We start from the raw sequence: 20,667 nt of genomic DNA, 5'->3' as shown, positions 1-20,667 counted from the left end.
TACAGAGCACAAGAGGACCACAACGGTTAACAGCATAATTTATATACAATACTTTACATGACTATTTAAATTACCCGTGTACCTATAAGGGGAAGAAGTGCACACCCAAAATTTTAAACTAAAAGGGAGGGAATATACGGGTGCTGTCATGGACTCCGAAAAATACCGTTAACCCGTGAGTAACTACGACTTTCTTCGGTCGTCCATGACAGTACCACCTGAGAGAATTACAGAGAGTAATAACTATTTAGGGAGGGACTACAGCCTGCAGCACCCTTATACCAAAAGAGAGGTCTGTGGAAGCACCCAAGTCTAGCCTATAATGACTATAAAAGGTGCTCGGAGAGGACCAAGTAGCCGCCTTACATATCTGGTCGATGGAGACTTCTGATCTCTCGGCCCACGAGGTCGCCATGGCTCTGGTGGAATGCGCCCTCAGCTTTCCGGGTGGCGACCTGCCTTTTGAGGTGTATGCTATTGAGATCGCCTCTCTAATCCACCTAGCTAGTGTGCTTTTTGACACTCTACAATCTTTCCTAGGGCCTTGATGGGAGACAAACAGGGCATTATCTTTTCTCCAGGGATCGATAACTGCCAGATATTCATTGAGGCATCTCCTAACATCTAGGGTGTGTAGTTTCTATTCCTTCTCATTAGCTGGATTAGGAAGGAAGGATGGAAGGACTATCTCCTGTGTCCTGTGAAAGCTAGAAACTACCTTAGGTAGGTACGCCGGATCAGGTCTGAGTGTTACTCTATCGTCTTTAAACTGTATAAGGAGGACGCCTAGATAATGCCTGGATGTCGCTCACCCTATGAGCTGAGGTTAGAGCTACCAGGAAGGCTACTTTAAGGGACAGGTTTTTTATGGAAGTTGATGAAATAGGTTCGAATGGAGCCTCTGTCATAGCCGTGAGGACTAGGTTTAAGTCCCACGGCATTAACCTATTTTTCACTATTGGCCTGGATCTATCTGCTGCTTTAATGAATCTACTGATCCAGTAATTACCCGCTATGTTGCAGCTAAAGAGGGCCCCCAAGGCTGATACCTGTACTTTAAGGGTACTAGTGTAAAGCCCCATATCGAGACCTTTCTGAAGAAACTCTAAGATCTGGTTTATAGGTGCTGAACCCCCAGCGACTATTCCGGAGTTCTGAAGGAATCTCTTCCAAATCCTGACAGATTTTGGTAGTGATGATTTTTCTACTTTTAAGTAGAGTGTTAATCAGGTCTGGGGAGAAGCCTTTATCTCTTAGCAATGTCTGTTCAAACTCCACGCCGTCAGATGTAGGCCAGCCACCTGAGGATGGAAGACTGGGCCCTGGGATAGGAGATCGGGGATGTCTGGAAGGACCCAAGGCTCGGACACCGACATGGTCCTGAGGCATGAGAACCATGACCTCCTGGGCCAAAATGGAGCGATAACTATAACCCTCGCTCTGTCCCTCCTGATTTTTCTCAACACCAGGGGTAGTAGTGATAGGGGAGGGAAGGCTAGCCTGAAGTCCGACTTTATCAGAAAGGCATCTACCTCCAGGGGGTTCTCTCTGGGATTTAGGGAGCAGAACTGCCTTACTTTCCTGTTTTCCATGGTAGCGAAGAGATCTACCTCTGGTTGACCCCATTTTTGTACAATCAGGTCGAAGATGGAGTTTTTTAGGGACCATTCTCCTTGTCTTAGTAGATTGCGGCTTAAGAAATCTGCTGTGATATTTTCTTTCCCTTTTATATGTAGCGCTGTTAAAGATAGAAAATGCCGCTCTGCTAGCTGGAACAACCGTTCTGCCACATTCATCAGGGGTTTGGAACGAGTCCCGCCTTGGTGGTTGATATAAGCCACGGTGACCTGATTGTCGGAGAACACCCGCACATGATGGCCCTGTAGATACACAAGTAGTCTCTAAGCTGCCTGTTCTACTGCTGTCAACTCTTTCAGGTTAGATGACATCTCTATCTGATGATGCTCCCATAGGCCCTGTACCAGAATCTCACCCATATGGGCCCCCCAACCGGAAGGGCTAGCATCCGTGGTGATTATTCGGGATATGTCATACTCCCAGGGAACCCCTCTGGATAAATTATCCTTGTCTAGCCAACACTCTAGAGACTCCCTTGTGTTCCGGGACAAGGTTAGCTGGCCCTCTAAGTAACCTCCGAGCACTCTTTGATGTACTAAAACTTCGCCCTGTAGTGTTCTTGAATGGAATTGGGCCCACTGGACAGCCGGGATGCAGGAAGAAAGAGAACCCAGAAGGGACATGGCTTTCCTGAGGGACATGGTGGGGTTATTGGAAGCGTTCAGGACCTGACAGTGTAGGCGAACAAGCTTCTCCGGAGGCAGACGGCATTCCTGTTTCTCAGAATCTAGGATCAACCCCAAGAATTGTTGGACTCTCATCGGTTGCAACCGAGATTTTTTTAATGTTAAGCAGCCAACCTAACCGCTCTAAGGCAGACATTGCCCTTTGTAGCTGTTCCATACAATGTTTCACCGTTTTCCCTACAATCAGGAAGTCATCTAAGTAGGGAACTACTAGAATGTCTGATTCACGTAGATGGGCCATAACCTCCGCTACCACTTTAGTAAATATTCGGGGAGCGACTGCCACCCTAAAGGGGAGGGCCGCATATTGGAAATGCTGACCTGACCCATCTAACTGAACCGCCACTCTGAGGAAGCGCTGATGAGCTGCATGAATGGGTAAATGGTAGTAAGCATCTTTTAAATCTAACACTACCATAAAGCAATTTTTAAACAGCATTTTTATTGATGAATTAATTGTCTCCATTTTAAACGGGCGTATGACCAGGAATTCGTTGAGGGACTTAAGATTTATTATAGTCCTAAAGGAGCCATCTGGCTTGCGGACCAGGAACAGAGGGGAGTAGAAACCTTTTCCCCTTTCTCCTTCTGGAACCATAGTTAGGACCTTCTTGCGGCAAAGATCATGAACCTCGGCCTCCAGGGCAGCTTGTTCTGATGTGGAAGTCCTGTGCGGGGTGACCTTAAAACGATCTTGGGGGACCCGGGTGAACTCTAGTCGTAGACCCGCAGCTCTCACCCCCAGTATCCAGCTACTACTAGAAATCCTAGACCAGGCTGGGTAGAAGGCAGCTAGTCTCCCCCCTACCGGAGCAGCTAGTCATTGGGGCGGCTTTTTAGTGTCACGGGCTGGACCTTCCTGGCGCCCCCCATCTCCGAACATGAAACCTGTACCTCTCCTTTTCTTGTCATCCCATCTGCCCTGGTCCCTGGACGGCCTTCTACGGAAATATCCTTTCCTAGTAAAGGGACGACTATAAGAAGGGTTCGGCAGACTGGGGAACTTCTTTTTATCATCCCCGGCCTTCTCTAAAACTTCATCCAAAACGGGGCCAAACAGATATTCCCCCTCGCATGGAATGGAGCAGAGTCGTGACCTGGCCTGGATATCTCCTGGCCAGCATTTTAACCAGAGAGCCCTTTGTGCTGCGTTAGATAAACTCGCGGTCCTCGCCGCCATTCTCGCAGAGTCTGCTGAGGCATCAGCCAAAAAAGCGGCAGCACTTTGGATGATTGGTAGGGTTTTCCGGATGGATGCTCTTGAGGCTCCGTCCTTCAGTTGGGAATCCAGTTGATCTAGCCAGACCATCATGGATCTGGCCGTACATGTGGCAGCTATCGCTGGTCTTAAAGCGCCTGCTGACATCTCCCATGTTCCCTTTAGGAAGGAATCCGCTTTTTTTATCCAGCGGGTCTTTTAAGGAGGCCATGTCATCGAATGGTATGGAGGATTTTTTGGAGGCTTTGGCTACTGCCGCGTCCAGCTTAGGGGCCTTATCCCATCTGTTTACCACTGGATCATCGAACGGGTACCTCCGCTTGAAGGCAGGTGGCAAGGAGCACCTTTTTTTAGGTCTTTTCCATTCCCTATCTATCAGGCTCTGGACTTTGTCATTTAAAGGAAAGGCCCTGCGCTTTCTGGGATCTAGACCCCCGAACATCACATCCTGTGCGGAAAGTTCTGGTTTTGCGTCTGCTACCCCCATGGTGGACCTTATTGCTTTAACCAGCCTATCCATTTGATCTAAGGGGAAGCAGAATCGGCTTGAGTCTTCCTCTGAAGAAGACGAAGCGGAGACCGGGGAATTTGAGGAGTCATAGTTCCTAGGGGCGGCTGAGGACTCCGAACCTGAGAGACTAATTTCTCTTCCTTTTAAAAGAATCCCTTTTAGATAGGGCCTTCATTTCCGACCTAATAATTTCCTTCAGGCTTGTGGTGAAGTCTGGCGTTTCTTCCGCTACCTGTATGGACGGGGGAGAGTGTAAGGGCCTGTCAATCTACCCCTGGGCTCCCGTCCCTATCCAACCCCTACCGTTTGTCGCACGCATGGCTGACACAACTTTTTAGGGTGGCCGTCTCGCAAGGGGCAACTACAGAGGGCACATTCCCTGTGCTTCTGTTTTCCTGTAGCTTTCCTCCCCTGCAAAAAAAACATAAGGGAACACTGCATCAGGGTACATTCACGGAGATCTCTTACCCATGCAGATGAGGTAGGTACCGGATCACGGAGGGAGGCAGGAGGGTCCTTTATCCTGGAGGAACTTCTGTGGCTCTGTTCGCTCGGACGTTTCTGCTTTTTTTTGCTGGCCACTTGCATGAGGCTTCACCGTGGCCTGTTTCTGTGGGCGCTCCTGCGCCTCGTCCTGCTGCTCTATGGGGGGCTTCGGTCGTCTCCATTGCTGGGCCTTCAGAAGCACCCCAGCAGTGTCACCTCCTGTCTTTTAAGGCCTCCCAGCCGGGTCAGCAGGGTTCTGGCGTGGCACCCCCCCTGGGACCCCCCCGCCTGTACCGGCCACCCCCTCCCCGGACCGCCGTGCACCCGCGGCGCGCACTGAAAAGCCGGCCGGCACCCGACTTCCGATTTCGGCCCCGCCCCTTCCGCCGCTCATCATAGCCCGCGGGAGCGCGCGGAAGGAGCCGGCACGGCGCCCCCGGCTCCGGTATGCCTGCCGCCCCACGCGCGCCGACCTGCCACCGCCGCCCGGATAGGAGAGGAGGACTGGACCCCCGAGGGAGAACGCACCAGGAGGGGCCCGGGGCATACATACCTGGTGCCCGCAATATGGAGGCGGCAGTCCACCGGACCCTGTGCTCCACCTGCTCCGACCACTGCCGTGGCAACCTACCCGGCCCCACCGTGGCGCTTCCAGGGACCCGCGCGTGACCGAGGTAGGAGAACCCCCCGCTACCTGGGTCGGTCAGCCGGCCTGGGAATCCCTCGACGACTCCATGATGGATGATCTGAAGGAAGTCCCGTCCTCTAGGAACAGGAAACCAACTGATGCGTGGGAGAGGTGCCGCCTTTTTGTATCTGTAGGTTTCCTGTTCCTAAAGGGCGGATCCCCTCTCTCAGGTGGTGCTGTCATGGACGACCGAAGAAAGGGTTCTTGTCCCAGGATGACAAGAGGGCATGCTGCAGGGGCGGAGATGGAACTGGGCGAACGGGATCCCTTCCATTGCTGCCACCATTTTTCCTAGAATCCTCATGCCGAAACGGTGTGAGGGAGTGGTTGGCGAAGTATCCGAACTCCTTGCCGGAAAGCTAGGGATTCCCGGGGCCTCAATTTCTTCTGCGTCCGCCCAGGCCATGGAGGGCGGGGCCGACGTGACGCGACGCCGGGGACTTCAGACCGAGGCCTAGCGACGGCCGAAGCCTAAGTTTTTTATATCGCCCATGGGGGGGGGCGGAATCGCCGAACCCCAGCCAAGGCCGGAACCGGGTCCGCCGCTGCCCGACTCCAGGGAGCGCGTTGTGGCGCCCAGATGAAGCTAAGGGCTGCCGCCCTGCGCCTCTGCAGGAGCCCTCCCAGGCCACCCTCCTCCGTGCTTCAGCTCCAGCTCAGGGGAGGGGGGGCCGTATGAAACAAAGGACGGTGCAGGCACCCTGGCTTCATCTAACCCCTTCAACCGATGAGGAGAGGGACCGTCCGCCCCCTTGCCGCACCGCAGCCTTTGCATTGGTGGCGCAGTGGGGGCCCGCACGGACTGCACTTGTGCCTCTGCAGCCTAGGGTTTCAATACCTTAGGGTGGTCAGGGCTAAGTCCGGCATCATTCCCACGGTGCGGGAGAGAATACGTGGAGGCGACACTCGCATGTGCTCGCCTGTTGTTGGTTTGGGGAGATCGGACCCTTTCAATAGGGTCCGTCACCCTGTCCACCTTCACGTGAAAAAAAGCAATGGAAAAATCCTACGTTGCGGGAGAGGGTACGTGGAGGCGACACTCACACGTGCTCGCCCATTGTTGGTTTGGGGAGATCGGACCCTTTCAATAGGGTCCGTCGCCCCATCTCACCTTCATGTAAAAAAAAAAAAAAAAAGTAACGTCTGGAAAAAATCCCCGTTGCGGGAGAGGATACGTGGAGGCGACACTCACACGTGGTCACCCGTTGATGGTTTGGGGAAATCGGACCCTTTCAATAGGGTCTGTCGCCCCTGTCTTATCTTCATGGGTAAAAAAAAAAAAAAAAAATATCAGTCTGGAAACAGAGACGTGTGCCTCCAACAGACACTAAGCAAAAACGAATTCCGCCCGCAATCGGGGCGAGGGTGTATACGGCGGAGGAGGAGCTAACCTCTTTTTTTCACTTAGTGTCAGCCTCCAGGCGGCAGTAGCATACACCCACAGTATCTGTGTCCCCCAATGAGGCGAAGGAGAAAAGATGGACACTGATGGATCACAGGTCCTATGGCGTCCACAGTGCCTCCATCTCTTTCATTATGGGGAATCTTCTGTCGGCGATTGTATATTTTGAGAGCTATAATTTTTCTATATTTCGGCTGACAGTCATGTGAGGTCTTGCTTTTTGCAGGACAAGTCAACGTTTTTATTGGTATCATTTTCAGGCAAGTAACATTTTTTGATCGCTTTCTATTCAGATTTTTGGGAGTCAGAATTAACAAAAACCAGCAATTCAGCAACTTTTTTTTTTTTTTTTTTTTTTTTTTTTTTTTTTAGAGGTTTTTCTATGCTGGCAGCTTTATTCTTCAGTCAGTGCGATTAGAGCATTACCATTTCTATCTGCTTATTTATGTTTTGCTTTTATGCAATAAAAACTTATGAAAAAAAACAATTCTTTTTTGCATTGCTGTGTTCTGAGAGCTATAACTTTTTTTTATTTTTCCGCTGATGGAGCTTTATCGGGGCTTGTTTTTTGATGGTGTTAATCCACTTTTTGTTCAGCGGTATGATGAAATAGCATACTTTTTTGCAGTGTTCACTGAAGTGGTTAAATAGTGTGACAATTTTAAAGATCGGGTCATTCCCGACCCGGCAATACCATATACGTGTAATTTTTTGTTTAATTTTGTTATTACATGAACGTATTTATTGGATTTTTAATTTTTTTTAAAAAACAGCCTTAAAAAAATCTCTCTTTAAATATTTTACTTAGTCCTTGTATAGGGACTCCAACTTTTATTTCTCTGATCGCTGTTCTCACACATTGCAATAACACCTGTTAGACCCAGCCAGTAGCAGGGTCTAACAGGCCACCATAGTTGCTCTCCGATTGCGATGACAACCCTTGGTTCCACGTGATCACGTTGTGGGGATGGCAGAGGGGTGAGAGAGCAAACTTCTAAATGTCGTAATCGCAGCATCTAGAAGATAACACAGGGTCAGAACTATTGCTCTGCACTGGAATTCCAGAGCTCGCCGGACTCTGGGGGTCACAAGCCCTGTAAGAATGATGACCATAAAGAAACGGTGCTGCTCAAAGGCCAGCAAGTGCTGATGTTTATATACCGTCGGCAGTCGTGAACGGGTTAAACGTACTATATCTTACAGATGGATGTGTAGTGGATTTGGTTATCAATTTTTGGTGTTCAGAAGGAATTTCTCCCACATAAGAGATAATTGTCATCTGCCTCATAGGTTTTCCTTTGCCTTCTTGTGGCTTGGCACTGTGGGATTATCGTGACTGAGCAGAAACCCATTTCTGCTCCCATCAGCCGCAGTTGACGACTTCTCCCCTCACTGGCTGAAAATATAAATTATAACCACCTACACAAATTATTTAAGAAACTAAATAGCAAATAATGGGACCTAAATAAAAAAAAAAAAATTTAAACGAAGAAGTGATAAAATTACCCGAGCGAGATCCAGGTCAGCCTGTTTTCGGTGCCTCCAAAACTTTACAGAAGAACGTGAGTGCAACCGTGTCACCGGCTCTCCGTGGATCAGTAGCTTCATGAAGACGCTGAGAACAATCACGCCATTTACCAGCCAGAGAATTAATGTAGGGATGAGCCAGTCAAGCCAGCTCCCAGACAGACCTGCAGTATAATGAGACACAAGTGGTTATACCCAGCATTCACAGTATGTCAGCATTACACGGATTAGTCTCAATGTATATTTATCATTAATGATGTAGGACAGTACACTAAAGGCTTCTACATCCTTATAGTGCATCATCTCTCCCACATACTATAGATATTGGTCACCGTAGATTCACCAATCTGCACAAATTAATGACCATAGGGAATAATGGAGGTCGGCAGTGCCCCCAGGATGGTCGTATCAGATCACTGGTGCTGTTCCAAGGACCACTTTGCACAAACACTCGGGTGCTCAGAATGAGCAGGTGCTTGTTAAATTCATGTATAAAAGTAGTAATAAAGTGGCAGCACTCACCAAAGCCATTTTTGATGATTTGTGATGATTCCATAATATAAGTGAATATTAACCCCTTAACCGCCAGGCCATTTTCTGCTTTTGTTTTTTGCTCTTCTTCCCACAACCATAACTTTTTTATTTTTTGGTCAAAATAGCCATGTGAGGGCTTGTTTTTTGCAGGACAAGTTGTACTTTTGAACCTCACATCATTGGTTTTAACATAAAGTGTACTGGAAAACGGGAAAAAAATTCCAATAGCGGGGAAATTGCAAAAAAAAAAAAAAAAAAAAGTGCAATTGCACTCTTTTTTTTTTTTTTTTAACCATGTTCACTAAATGCTAAAACGGGCCTGTCATTATGATTCTCCAGGTCATTACGCGTTCATAGACACAAAACCTGTCTAGGTTCTTTTTTATTTAAATGGTAAAAAAAAAAAAAAGCGCCATTTTCTGAGACCTGTAGCATGTCCATTTTTTGTGATTTGGGGCTGGGTGAGGGCTTATTTTTTTTGCGCATCGAGCCGACATTTATTTTTATATTATTTTGATATATATCATCTTTTGATTGCCCGTTATTGCATTTTATTGCAATACAGCGGCAACCAAAAAAAAAAAGAGTAATTCTGGCATTTTCACTTTTTTCTCGTTACGACGTTTACCGATCGGGTTAATTATTTTTTTTTGTTATTGATAGATCGGGCGATTCTGAACGCAGCAATACCAAATATGTGTAGGTTTGATTTTTTTTATCCATTTTATTTTGAATGGCGACTTGAACTTATATTTTTTTTATATTTTTAAAAAAAAAAATTTTTTTTTTTTTTTTTTTTACTTTTTGCATGCTTCAATAGTCTCCATGGGAGACTAGAAGCTGCAGTTATCTGATTGCCTGTATGTAGCAGAAATGCTCACTTGCTATGACAACCATAGAGGTCTGCTGGAGACCTCTGGTTGTAATGCCAACCCATCAGTGACCCACGATCAGGTGACGGGGTCACCAATGGGCGAGCATGCCAGAAGCACGAGTTAAATGATTGACAGCGGCACTTAATGGGTTAACAGCTGTGGGTGGATCGCGAATTTCACCCGTGGCTGTTAGAGGCACATGTCAGCTGTTCAAAACAGCCGACATGTGCCAGGAAAGATGTGGGATCAGCGCCGCAGCTCACATCAAAGGGAGGGATTCTGATGTGGGCGCACTATTATACCCAACATCAGAAAGGGGTTAAAGCAGAAGTGGTACGAGCATGGCAGTGAGAAATAACCATGGCCATCCGCAGTTCTAGATGCTACCCTGCACCTCCCTCACCTGCTTTAACCCTTTGAGGACAAACCACAGTGTTAAATTGAAACCAATTTGATTGAATCAACTTACAGTCCTTAAAAGGGTTAAGAGGCATCTGTCAGTAGTACCACCCCTCCTAAGCTGTCTATATAGGCCTATTGGTCATAGGAAGCTGACTCAAATAATCACTGTGATTTCATGTCTTATTTCAGAGAAATCTATGTTTTTCTTAATAAGTAAATGAGCTGTTAAGATCTATGGGTTGGACATAGATCTCCGAGAATCTGCCTCCAGAGCTTACATTATATGAAACAAAAAGAGGTGAGACACGTAATAACTGACAGTCTACTTTCCTGATCTCACTGCAGAGCTGTGCCCAATTACTTACAAAACCAAAAATGTGGTCTGGAATAAGTATGAAAAAAAATAAATAAATCAGACCTAAAAATAGCTTTTGATTCCTCCAAAATGCTCCAGACTCTATAAAAACAATTCAGTGAAAGGATCAGACATAGGTGTGTATACACAATAGTCATAAACCAGGTCAAATATTAAAATAAGTACCGAAATTATATATAGCTAGGGAATCGAATTGATATCTCATTTTCCTACCTGGCAGCAGAGGTTGGCACTAGAGTTGAGCAAATTTGTTCGAGTCTCTGCTTATTTGGCAAGCTATAGTGCTTACCGAATAAGCTGCAGAGGGAACCCGGATACATGCATGGAGGGCCAACACACAGGCTCTCCCATGCATGTGCTGTGACAGTGACAAAGCCGTGACACATGCAGCTGCACAGCTTATCAGCCGGCGCTCTCCATGTCACTGGGTTCCCTCTGCAGCTTACTCTGTAAGCACTATAGCTTGCCGAATAAGCAGGGATCAGAACAAATTGGCTCATCTCTAGTTGGCACCCAATGGTGAAACGAATTGGCGCCTCCGTGCAACGTAGACTAAACCTGTCTGACCCTAAAGGGAATCTCTCACCAACACCCATAAAGTGCTTATTGATTAGAGAACCTGACAGTATCCTGTTTAATCAGTGAGAGCCTGGGTTAATACACAGGCTGTAATAAAGTGCTCACTGCCTGGTTAACTTGGATTTTTTGGAGAGTACGCCTTCTGGGTAGCTGTATAGCCTGCTGACTAATGGTATAGTGGGAATCACAAATGAGTTTTATGTACTCAAATCACATGTCGACATTCAATGCTAAGATGACAGTGCAGACTACCTCCCACAGTAAGAAACAGAGACTACTGTCAACATCATCAAAAATAGGTCAAATGAGATTCCAAGTATAGTAGTATTGTATATGTCAGACATAATATATGCCAAGAATGTAGGTATCACTATTCAGATAATTTTGGTTCAATGTTCAAGATATAAAGTGGACATCGTCATAGTGGGAATTCTAATAAGCTCCCAACTACAATAAGGCTATGTGCACACGTTGCGGATTCTGCTGCGGATCCGCAGCGGATTTGGCCCTGCGGACCCGCAGCGGTGTACAGTACCATGTTAGCCTATGCAAAACAAAAACCGCTATGCAGATGCTGCGGATTTTTCCGCGGATTACAATAGGCAGCACGTCAATTGTTTGTGCGGAATCCGCAGCGGTTTGACTCCTTTTGAGGTGTGAAACCGCAGGGCAAAACCGCAGATAAACCGCAGGACTTTTGTCCTGCGGATTTACCTGCTGATTTCACAAAATCCGCAGATCAATCCGCAGCGTGTGCACATAGCCTAAGTTGGTATCCCTTATCTTGTGGTGAAACAACATCACTTACCAATGCGTTTCCCGCCTCACAAATGAAGTCAGGGGTTCATTAGAGGATTGAGGGTGAAGGGCTCCGATCAGCTTCTAGATTATGCAGACCGCATGTCATCAGGTCTTATGTGTGTCTATGATTTTTATAGGTAGAGCTGTCCCATTTCAAAAGGTGCCACTGGATAGACCGAAAATTAGGTAGATTATAGGCACTGTCCTCATTGGGGCGCACAATGTCTGTAAAGCGCTGTGGAATTAATGGCGCTATATAAAAGGAGTAAAATAAATAAATAAATCATACCAGTAAACTGAGTTCCGAATGAAATGCATGCTGCACTCCAGAGAGTGGGCAGACCGCAAGTATGTGACCGGAAATGTAAGACCGGTCACATGATCGCTATGATAGGGTGTCCGGGTGGAACACATAATTCACTCCACCAGACAGAAGCATGGTGCCATTACGTGTGACCAGAAGTGACGTCGGTCCAGTCACATGGTCCCTCCACTAGGGAAGTACGTACTGGTGGAACGCAGAGTGCGCTCCACCAGATGGAGCCAATACTTTAGACACCCATGGTTGGTAGGAGATCCTGCATCCACATCAGTATATTAAGTGGGCATAAGATAAAAAACAGACCATATGACGTTTGTTTATATGAATTCATGGGGTGACCGCTTTTCTTCATGTGGAAAAAAGTACATCCCCAGATAAATACCTCCTCATCCCGCCCTCTCTCTGTAGGAGTCCCCCAAGGCTCTGGCCTGGGGCCCCTACTTTTTTCCATCTATACTCTTGGTCTAGGATAACTCAAAGTCCCATGGCTTCCAGTGTCACCTATATGTGGACAACACTCAGATCTACCTCTCTGGCCTAGATGTCACCTCTCTGCTGTCCAGAATCCCGGAGTGTCTATCAGCCATATCCTCGTTTTTCACCTCTCGCTTCCTGAAACTCAATGTAGACAAAACTGAACTCATTATCTTTTCTCCATCTCACGTATCTTCCCTACCCAATCTATCTATTATGGCAAACGGCATCACGCTCTCTCCCGCAGCTGAAATCCGCTGCCTCTGAGTAACTCTCGACTCTGCCCTGTCCTTCATACCACACATCCAAACTCTTGCAACCTGCTGTCGCCTCCAACTCAAAAATATTTCCAGAATTCGTCCCTTACTCAGCCCTCAATCTACTAAAACTCTTGTACATGCCCTCATCATCTCCCGCCTTGACTACTGCAACACTCTCCTCTGTGGCCTCCCTGCTAACTCTCTTGCACCACTCCAGTCTGTCCTCAACTCTGCTGCCCGACTAATCCACTTCTCTCCTCGCTACTCCCCTGTCTCTCCCCTCTGCAAATCCCTCCATTGGCTCCCAATTCCCCAACGAATCAGTTCAAACTACTAAGGCCTCTTTCACACTTCCGTTTTTGACCAACAGTCAAAATCCGCCAGGTTTTGAAAAAAACGGATCCACCTTTTTTTTGCGGATCGTTTTTTTTCCCCATTGAGTTGCATTACTGGCGGATCTTGACGGATGGCCATCCGTTGGATCCGTTTTTGTGAGGATCCGCCAAATTTTTTTCATCCGCCGGCATGCCTGACCCTGCAACTTTTTTTGTTGTTGGATCCGCATTTTCCAGTGCGCATGCCCGGAGAAAGGAAGTCAGGGAGAAAATTAACCCTGAAATAATTTCTGCCGGACGGAAAAAATTCTCTTTCTCTCTGCGGCTCCTTTAAAATTCTTCTTTCTGCGGATCCGTCACAAAACCTCTTTTCAAAATCTCTTTCTTGGAACCTTCATTGGGAGAGACAGGTTACCATGGGTGTATGCTGCTGTCCCTGGGAGGCTGACACTATGCAAATAAGAAAAAGTTAGCTCCTCCCCAGCAGTATACACCTACCGACAGGCCCAAATTACCTCAGTTAGTGCAAAAGCGGTATAAGGAGCTACTATAAGAACTCAACCATAAGAACTCAACCTATGTACCAACCAAAACAACGGCACATTGGCCAACACAGTACAACATTAAGTGAGGGTGCTGTGTCCCCCAATGAAGGCTCCAAGAAAGAGATTTTACGGTAAGTACCAAAAATCCCTTTCTTTCTCGCTTCATTGGGGGACACAGGTTACCATGGGACGTCCAAAAGCAGTCCCAAGGGTGGGAAATAAATGCTGAGAGAAGGGTACTTAGGTCGGCCGGTGAGAGACCGCCGCCTGCAGTATCTTCTTACCCAAGCCTGCATCAGCAGAGGCGTGAGTATCTACCTTGTAAAATCTCACGAAGGTATGGAGGGATGACCAGGTAGCAGCCTTGCAAACTTGCAAGGCTGAAGCCTGGTGACAAACAGCCCAGGAAGCTCCCACAGCCCGGATAGAGTGAGCCCTCACCCCCGGAGGAGGCTGTTTGTCCTGGACGCGGTATGCCTCCAGAACCGATGAACGAATCCAACGAGCAATGGTGGATTTGGAAGCTGGAAATCCTCCCCGACAACCTTCAGAGACGTCAAACAGGGAATCGGACTGACGGAAGGGAGCAGTCCTAGCAAGGTAGATTCGAATAGCCCTGACCAAGTCCAACATGTGAATGGATCTCTCCAAGGGATGAGCTGGAGAGGGACACAGAGAAGGGAGGACGATGTCCTCATTGATGTGAAAGGCGGGAACCGGTCTGAGGACTACCTTGTCCTGGTGCAAAACTAGGAAAGGGGAATGGCAGGACAATGTTGCCAACTCTGAGACCCTCCTAATCGAGGTAATGGCGACAAGGAAGGCTACCATCCACGAGAGGAGGGAAAGAAAACATCCTGAATCTGCTCAAAAGGCGCACGATGGAGGGCGCCCAAAGCAAGATTCAGATCCCATGGTTTGACCGGAGAATGGTAAGGAGGCGCTATGTGAGTGACGCCCTGAAGAAAAGTCTTCACCTGGGGTAGAGAAGCCAGATCCCTTTGAAAAAGGATAGCCAGAGCGGACACCTGACCCTTTAAGGTACTTAGGGAAAGGCCAGAGTCGAGACCTGTCTGCAGAAAACCCAGAATGGAGGGGATAGAAAAAGTCATAGGAAACAAACTGTTGACCTCACACCACCGAAAGAAGGCTTTCCAACATCTGTGATAGTTGCGCTTCCTTGCCTTAATCATGGTCTGGATGACCTTGTGGGAAAAACCTGGATACCTCAGTATCACGGCCTCAATGGCCATGCCATTAAATTCAGAGACCGAGAATTCGGGTGGAAGAGGGGCCCTTGCGATAGAAAGTCTGGACGGTCTGGTAGCCTCCAGGGAACGTCGGAGAGCATGTTCACTAGCTCCGCATACCAGGCCCTCCGTGGCCAGTCCGGAGCTACAAAAAGAACGGGGACCCCTTCTGCCTTTATCTTTTTTACGATTCTTGGGATCAGGGGGAAGGGGTGGGAACAGATAAGGCAAGCGAAACTGGGACCACGGGATCACAAGAGCATCGCAACCGACAGCCATCGGATCCCGAGACCTGGCTACGTACCGGAGAACCTTGTGGTTTGTTCGAGTCGCCATGAGGTCGACATCCGGAACGCCCCACCCTCAGACAAATTTGGTGGAAGACGGCGGGGTTGAAAGACCACTCGCCTGACACGAGCCCTTAACGGCTCAGGAAATCAGCTTCCCAGTTGTCCACTCCTGGAATGTGGACAGCTGATATGGCGGGGACATGGCTTTCCGCCCAACGCAGAATCTTCACCACCTCCAGCATGATCTGCTTGCTGCGAGTTCCACCTTGGTGATTTATGTACGCGACAGCCGTGGCGTTGTCCGACTAGATGCGGACAGGCTTCACCGCGAGGATGGACTGCCAGCGGATGAGGGCAAGAAAGATTGCCCTGATCTCCAAGAGATTGATTGCAAGGAGAGCTTCCTGGGCATCCCAGAGGCCCTGCGCTGTCAGAGAAAAACCACTCCCCAACCCAGGAGACTGGCATCGGTGGTGATGACCTGCCATCGAATGGGAACGAAGGATCTCCCAACGTAGGACCGAGTTGGGAAGCGTCCACTAAGTTAGGGATTGCCTCACCTTGAGAGGCAGAAGCACTGGACGGTCCAGGGAGATCGTTGTCTTGTCCCAAGCAGACAGGAGGGCCAGCTGGAGAGGGTGGGAGGGAAACTGGGCATATGGCACTGCTTCCATGGAGGCAACCATTTTCCCCAGGACTCTCATGCAGAGCCGAAGGGGAAGAGGGACCGGGCGCTTTAGAGCTTTGATCCCGTCGGGGGACGAAAATTTCTTCTTTGGAAGGAAGACTAGAGCTTGGCTGGTATCGAATTCCATGCCCAGGAATACGAGACGCTGAGTTGGGATCAGGATCGACTGCTCTTTGTTGATTATCCAGCCGAGACGAAGCAGCGTCCAGAGTGATGTGGAGGCTGTGATCGCAGTCCCGGCGAGATGGACCCTTGACCAGGCGATTGTCGAGATAAGGGATTATAAGAATCCCCTTTGAACGAAGAATGGCCATGACCGCCGCCATGATCTTCATAAAGACCCTGGGGGCGGACGCCAGACCGAATGGGAGAGCCATGAACTGATAATGGCACTCCTGTATGGCAAACCTGAGGAACCTTTAATGCTACACACAAACAGTAACATGCAAATAAGCGTCTGGTATGTCCACAGAGCAAAGGTATTCCCCCGGCTCCATGGAGGCGATCACAGAGAGCAAGGACTCCATTCGAAAGTGGCGAACACAAAGGTGACGATTCAACTGTTTGAGGCCCAAGATCGGGCGAAGGGAACAGTCTTTTTTGGGACTACGAACAGGTTTGAGTAAAACCCGGAAAACCGTTCGTACCAAGGAACGGGTACGATTACTCCTGAGTTTAGTAAGGAAGAGACAGCCTGGAAAAGCCCTGGGGCATGAGAGGGCTGTTTTGGTGGACGACAGAGGAAGAAACGTCCTTTTGGGGCGAAGAAAATTCTATTTTGTAGCCTGAAGTGACAATCTCCCTGACCCAAGCGTCGTTGACCGCCGCCAACCAAGTTTCCTTGAAAAGAAAAATCCTGCCTCCCACCCTGGAAAGATTCCCAGGTGGGGGTGGCCCGTCATTTAGAGGAAAATCTGTGCCTGTGAGAACTGGAGGGCTTAGAGGGGCAGGTTTGAAGGAAGGTTTCCTTCTTTCTCCCTGTGTGGGAGAACAGTCCTGCTGAGAGGATCCGTCTGAGGAAGAGAAAGGCCGAAAGGGCCGAAAAGGCTGGGGGCTCTGTTGAAAGGGCATCTTGGCCTGGATTGGGGCAGAAAAGTACTCTTGCCTCCAGTAGCATCCGAGATGATCTGGTCTAGCTTAGCCCCAAAGAGGCTGGCACCCTGGAAAGATAGGCCATTGAGAGATTTTTTGGAGGCCGGATCTGCGTTCCACGCCTTCAACCAAAGGATGCGGCGAATAGCAACAATATTGCTGTTTGCTCTTGCTGAGCAAGCAGCAGCATCCAGGGAGGCATTCAACATGTATTTACCCGCATGGGCATTTTGGTCTGCCAAATCTGCTAGCTCGTGTGGGAGCTGCCGCCACAATGCCTGGACGAAGTATGTTGGCCCAGGCGGATATTGCTTTCGCCACCCATGAGGAGGAAAAGTTTGGGCAAAAAGAAGCACCTGACGCCTCAAAGGCTGATTTGGATAGAGACTCTGTCTGTCCGTAGCGTCCTTGAGGGACGCTGCATCGGGAATTGACAGGACTGTGTGAGATGCTAAGCGTGAAACCGGCGGGTCCACCTTAGGAGATTCTGACCATTTTCTGACAAGGTCAGGACTAAAGGGGTAAAGGATGTCTAGTCGTTTTCTTCCCTGGAAGCGTTTCCCGGGATGTTCCCAGTGTCTAAAGGTAGTGACCTCAAACTCATTGTGATTGGGGAAAAAGCTTGGAAGGACGTTTTACCTGTTTGAATGAAATGGATTGATCTTGAGCACTAGCATTTTCCTCCTTTATTTCGAGTGTTTGAACAATAGCCAAAATAAGGCTACCTACCATGTCCTGCGTTCTAGAGGTATGATCTGCATCAGAGTCAGACTCTGACAGAGAGGCTATGTCTGACCCGACGACCGCCTCCAAGGAGAGGGAAAGGGCAGAAAGGGGCACCCGTGGTGCTGTTGAATCTGAGGAGGAGCTAGACAGTCTGCTTCCTAGATCTTTCTCCTGATCTGTCCCTGTGGAGGTCGTGGTCAGGTGCGTGCGAATCACCGCGAGAGGTGCTCGGAGCGCTGGTGGCGTTAGAGAGATGCGGAATACGTACCAGGACCTGTACCAGGGATTGTGATATTTTGGTGAGGTCTGATACGGACTTAGACATGGCAATGGACAGACCTGATACCGACTGGGACATGGCAACAGCCCACTCCGGAAGTGGGAGATTGCTCTCATCCAGGGCGTTAGAGGTGTCCTGAGGGGCAGACATGGTGGAAGGACTGCAGGACGGGCAGAAAGGAGACGGCTGGCCTGAAGCCCACTTTCTCTTACAGTGGGCACAAGCGTAGTGAACTACCGTAGGGATATAGCCAGAGGCCCCGGCAGGGTTGGGCATAGGTAGAGCGTATGTGAAGACTGCAGCAGGACGCTATGGAGGCAATACTGCTGAGGGGGGCTAACCGATGGCCAGGGGAGAGGAAAGCAAAGCCTACCAGACACCCGGCGATGCAGCAGCAGTAGCACAGGTAGTTGTGTCCCCCGTCGGAACTCTGAACAGGAGGCAGGTATCTTAGTCCCCCGGGAGAGAGAAGACGCTGCAAGAGCACAAGATAGAGGCTGTGCACTCTGAGACACGCTGAACGGTGGGCAGGGTTAACAACTTAGGGACCCTCTGTAATTGGCCAGTAAGGTAGAGCGCGCCGAAAAAGAAGGGGGCGTGCCCGGCCGAAGAAACTGAAAGTCTGTGGGGGGCGTGACCAACCTGCTATGAGCATAATGTCAGTGTCGGGACATACGAACAGGTAGCGGGCGTGTCCGGCGCTGTAAACTGAAAGAAAGGCGCTGATTGTGCAACGCCGGCGAGGGGGGCGTGGCCTAAACGGAGAACAGCCTGGAGGAACAAGGCTGTAAAAATGCCGAACAGTGCGCGCTATAAGAAAAAAGGCGCGGAATTTGAAAGTGAGTCCTGAGGGAGGAGCAAGAGCTGCAGGGGCTTAAGAGGTTTATCGGTGGGTGCTTCTTGATCTGGCTCCTCTTCATGGCTGAGGATGACATCAGGAGCCCTTGGGATGGAGAGGGTCCTGGGAGTAAGATCCTCCTTCCCGCACCGTCTCCTGACGGTGCAGAAGACTGCGTCACCCCTTGGAAATAACGGGGAAGGCCACCACCGGTGACCACCGTCTTCCTCTCAGCCCTCTCCGAGGAGAGGGGTGAGGAGGGGATAAGGAAAGGACTGGACACCGAGAGTCGCCCTGAAACAGGGGACAGAGGACAAAGTCCTGCCAGCGGGTTCGAGAGTGGGCGATGTGGGTGACACCACACTGCTCTCTCGGTCGCTTAAATGTGGGAAAACAGGGTGAGAAATCTGCACCCTGTTACCTGAAGAGCTGTATCTGAAAAGTAAAGGTGAAATGATTAATAAACACACACAAAACCTGTAAGGAAAAAACACTGCGGATCTGGTGTTAGATCCAGGTCCGCCTCCTTCAGAGACTAAGCAAAAACTGAGGAAATTTGGACCTGTCGGTAGGTGTATACTGCTGGGGAGGAGCTAACTTTTTCTTATTTGCATAGTGTCAGCCTCCTAGCGACAGCAGCATATACCCATGGTACTTGCCAGTCCTACTATAACATGAAAACCTCAAAAAGAGGAAAACATCCTCCAAAAAATTCAGGAAAAAAAACAGACAGGCCTAAATGAATCTGCACTAATACAGGGTGCAGTGGACCCAAGTAAAATAGCAGCTGCACAGGTGCAATAATACCAAATGAGTCAGCCAACCTACAATCAGGGATTGGCCGTGTGGCACACCAGCGCAGAAAAAATAATCTGCATGTGGCAGTGTTCACACAGGGAATGCAGGGCTTCTGGTTCACAGCCTCTTAGTAACACCATATACGGGGGCTGCCCAGTGCCAACTAAAATGCATCCCGTGTGAACAGAGGCCACAGTTTGCAGAACCATTTGGGCCCAACTGCACCCTGAAAGAAATATAAAGTGCACAAAAACATATTAATATATAAGGTATTGGATGATATTAAGGCCTTAATACAGAAGCTGGCAAACTGCATCAAAGTACCTTACACTTGCCAGGCCTAAATGCATCTGCACCCTGTATTAGTGCAGATGCATTTAGGCCTGTCTGTTTTTTTCCTGAATTTTTTGGAGGATACACCCATGGTAACCTGTGTCCCCCAATGAAGCAAGAAAGAAAGCTATTTTTTAGGTCTGATTTATTTTGTTTTTTCATGCTGTGCCAGATTACTTACACAGTACAGCAGTGCAGAATAGGTTTCATTACAAAACAAATCAGCAACTCCCTCTCATGGTGCTGTCAGCTCTGCTGCACAGCCTCTCCTGGTTGCCTGTGAGATGGAAGCTGAAGTGCTGATTGGTGCAGCAGAACCAAGTAATGTGAAAAAAAATTCAGCTCTGCTGCGCTACGTTAGTTACAATCACACACAGCTCTGCAGTGATATCAGACTGTCAGTCATTACATGTCTCACACTGATAACTCCCCATTTCATTTAATATAATCTCTGTAGGCAGATTCTCAGGGAGATCAGTGACTGGCCCATAGATCTTAATAGCTCATTTACATGCAAGAAAAACATGGATCTCTCTGGAAAAAATAAACTGGATCGGAGATATCAAGGAATCATTTTATTCAACTTACTATGACCTACATGCCCATAGGGACGGCTTATAATTTAGTCCATTGACAGATTTGCTTTAACGTACACCTACTATATGCAACACTTCTACTCCTCCTGCCTCCCAAGCTGGTCATTCAATCTGAA

The 20,667-nt window shown here is 48.7% G+C and overlaps 1 protein-coding gene across 3 annotated transcripts in view; it reads right to left on the bottom strand.

Moving 5' to 3' along the window:
- Positions 1-20,667, bottom strand: part of SREBF2 (sterol regulatory element binding transcription factor 2) — a 93,321-nt gene that overhangs the window by 29,449 nt on the left and 43,205 nt on the right. For all 3 annotated transcript variants that reach the window (XM_073586641.1, XM_073586642.1, XM_073586643.1), the window contains one exon: positions 8,137-8,321. In XM_073586641.1, the coding sequence (XP_073442742.1) occupies positions 8,137-8,321 (185 nt within the window). The remainder of the gene's footprint in view (positions 1-8,136; positions 8,322-20,667) is intronic.

Source organism: Dendrobates tinctorius, unplaced genomic scaffold, assembly GCF_039654945.1.
Source record: "Dendrobates tinctorius isolate UK_male_01 unplaced genomic scaffold, ASM3965494v1 ptg000094l, whole genome shotgun sequence".
NCBI classification, from domain to species: Eukaryota; Metazoa; Chordata; class Amphibia; order Anura; family Dendrobatidae; genus Dendrobates; species Dendrobates tinctorius.
The sequence above is the reverse complement of the archived record's forward strand: the minus strand, read 5'-3'. Positions and strand labels throughout refer to the sequence as shown.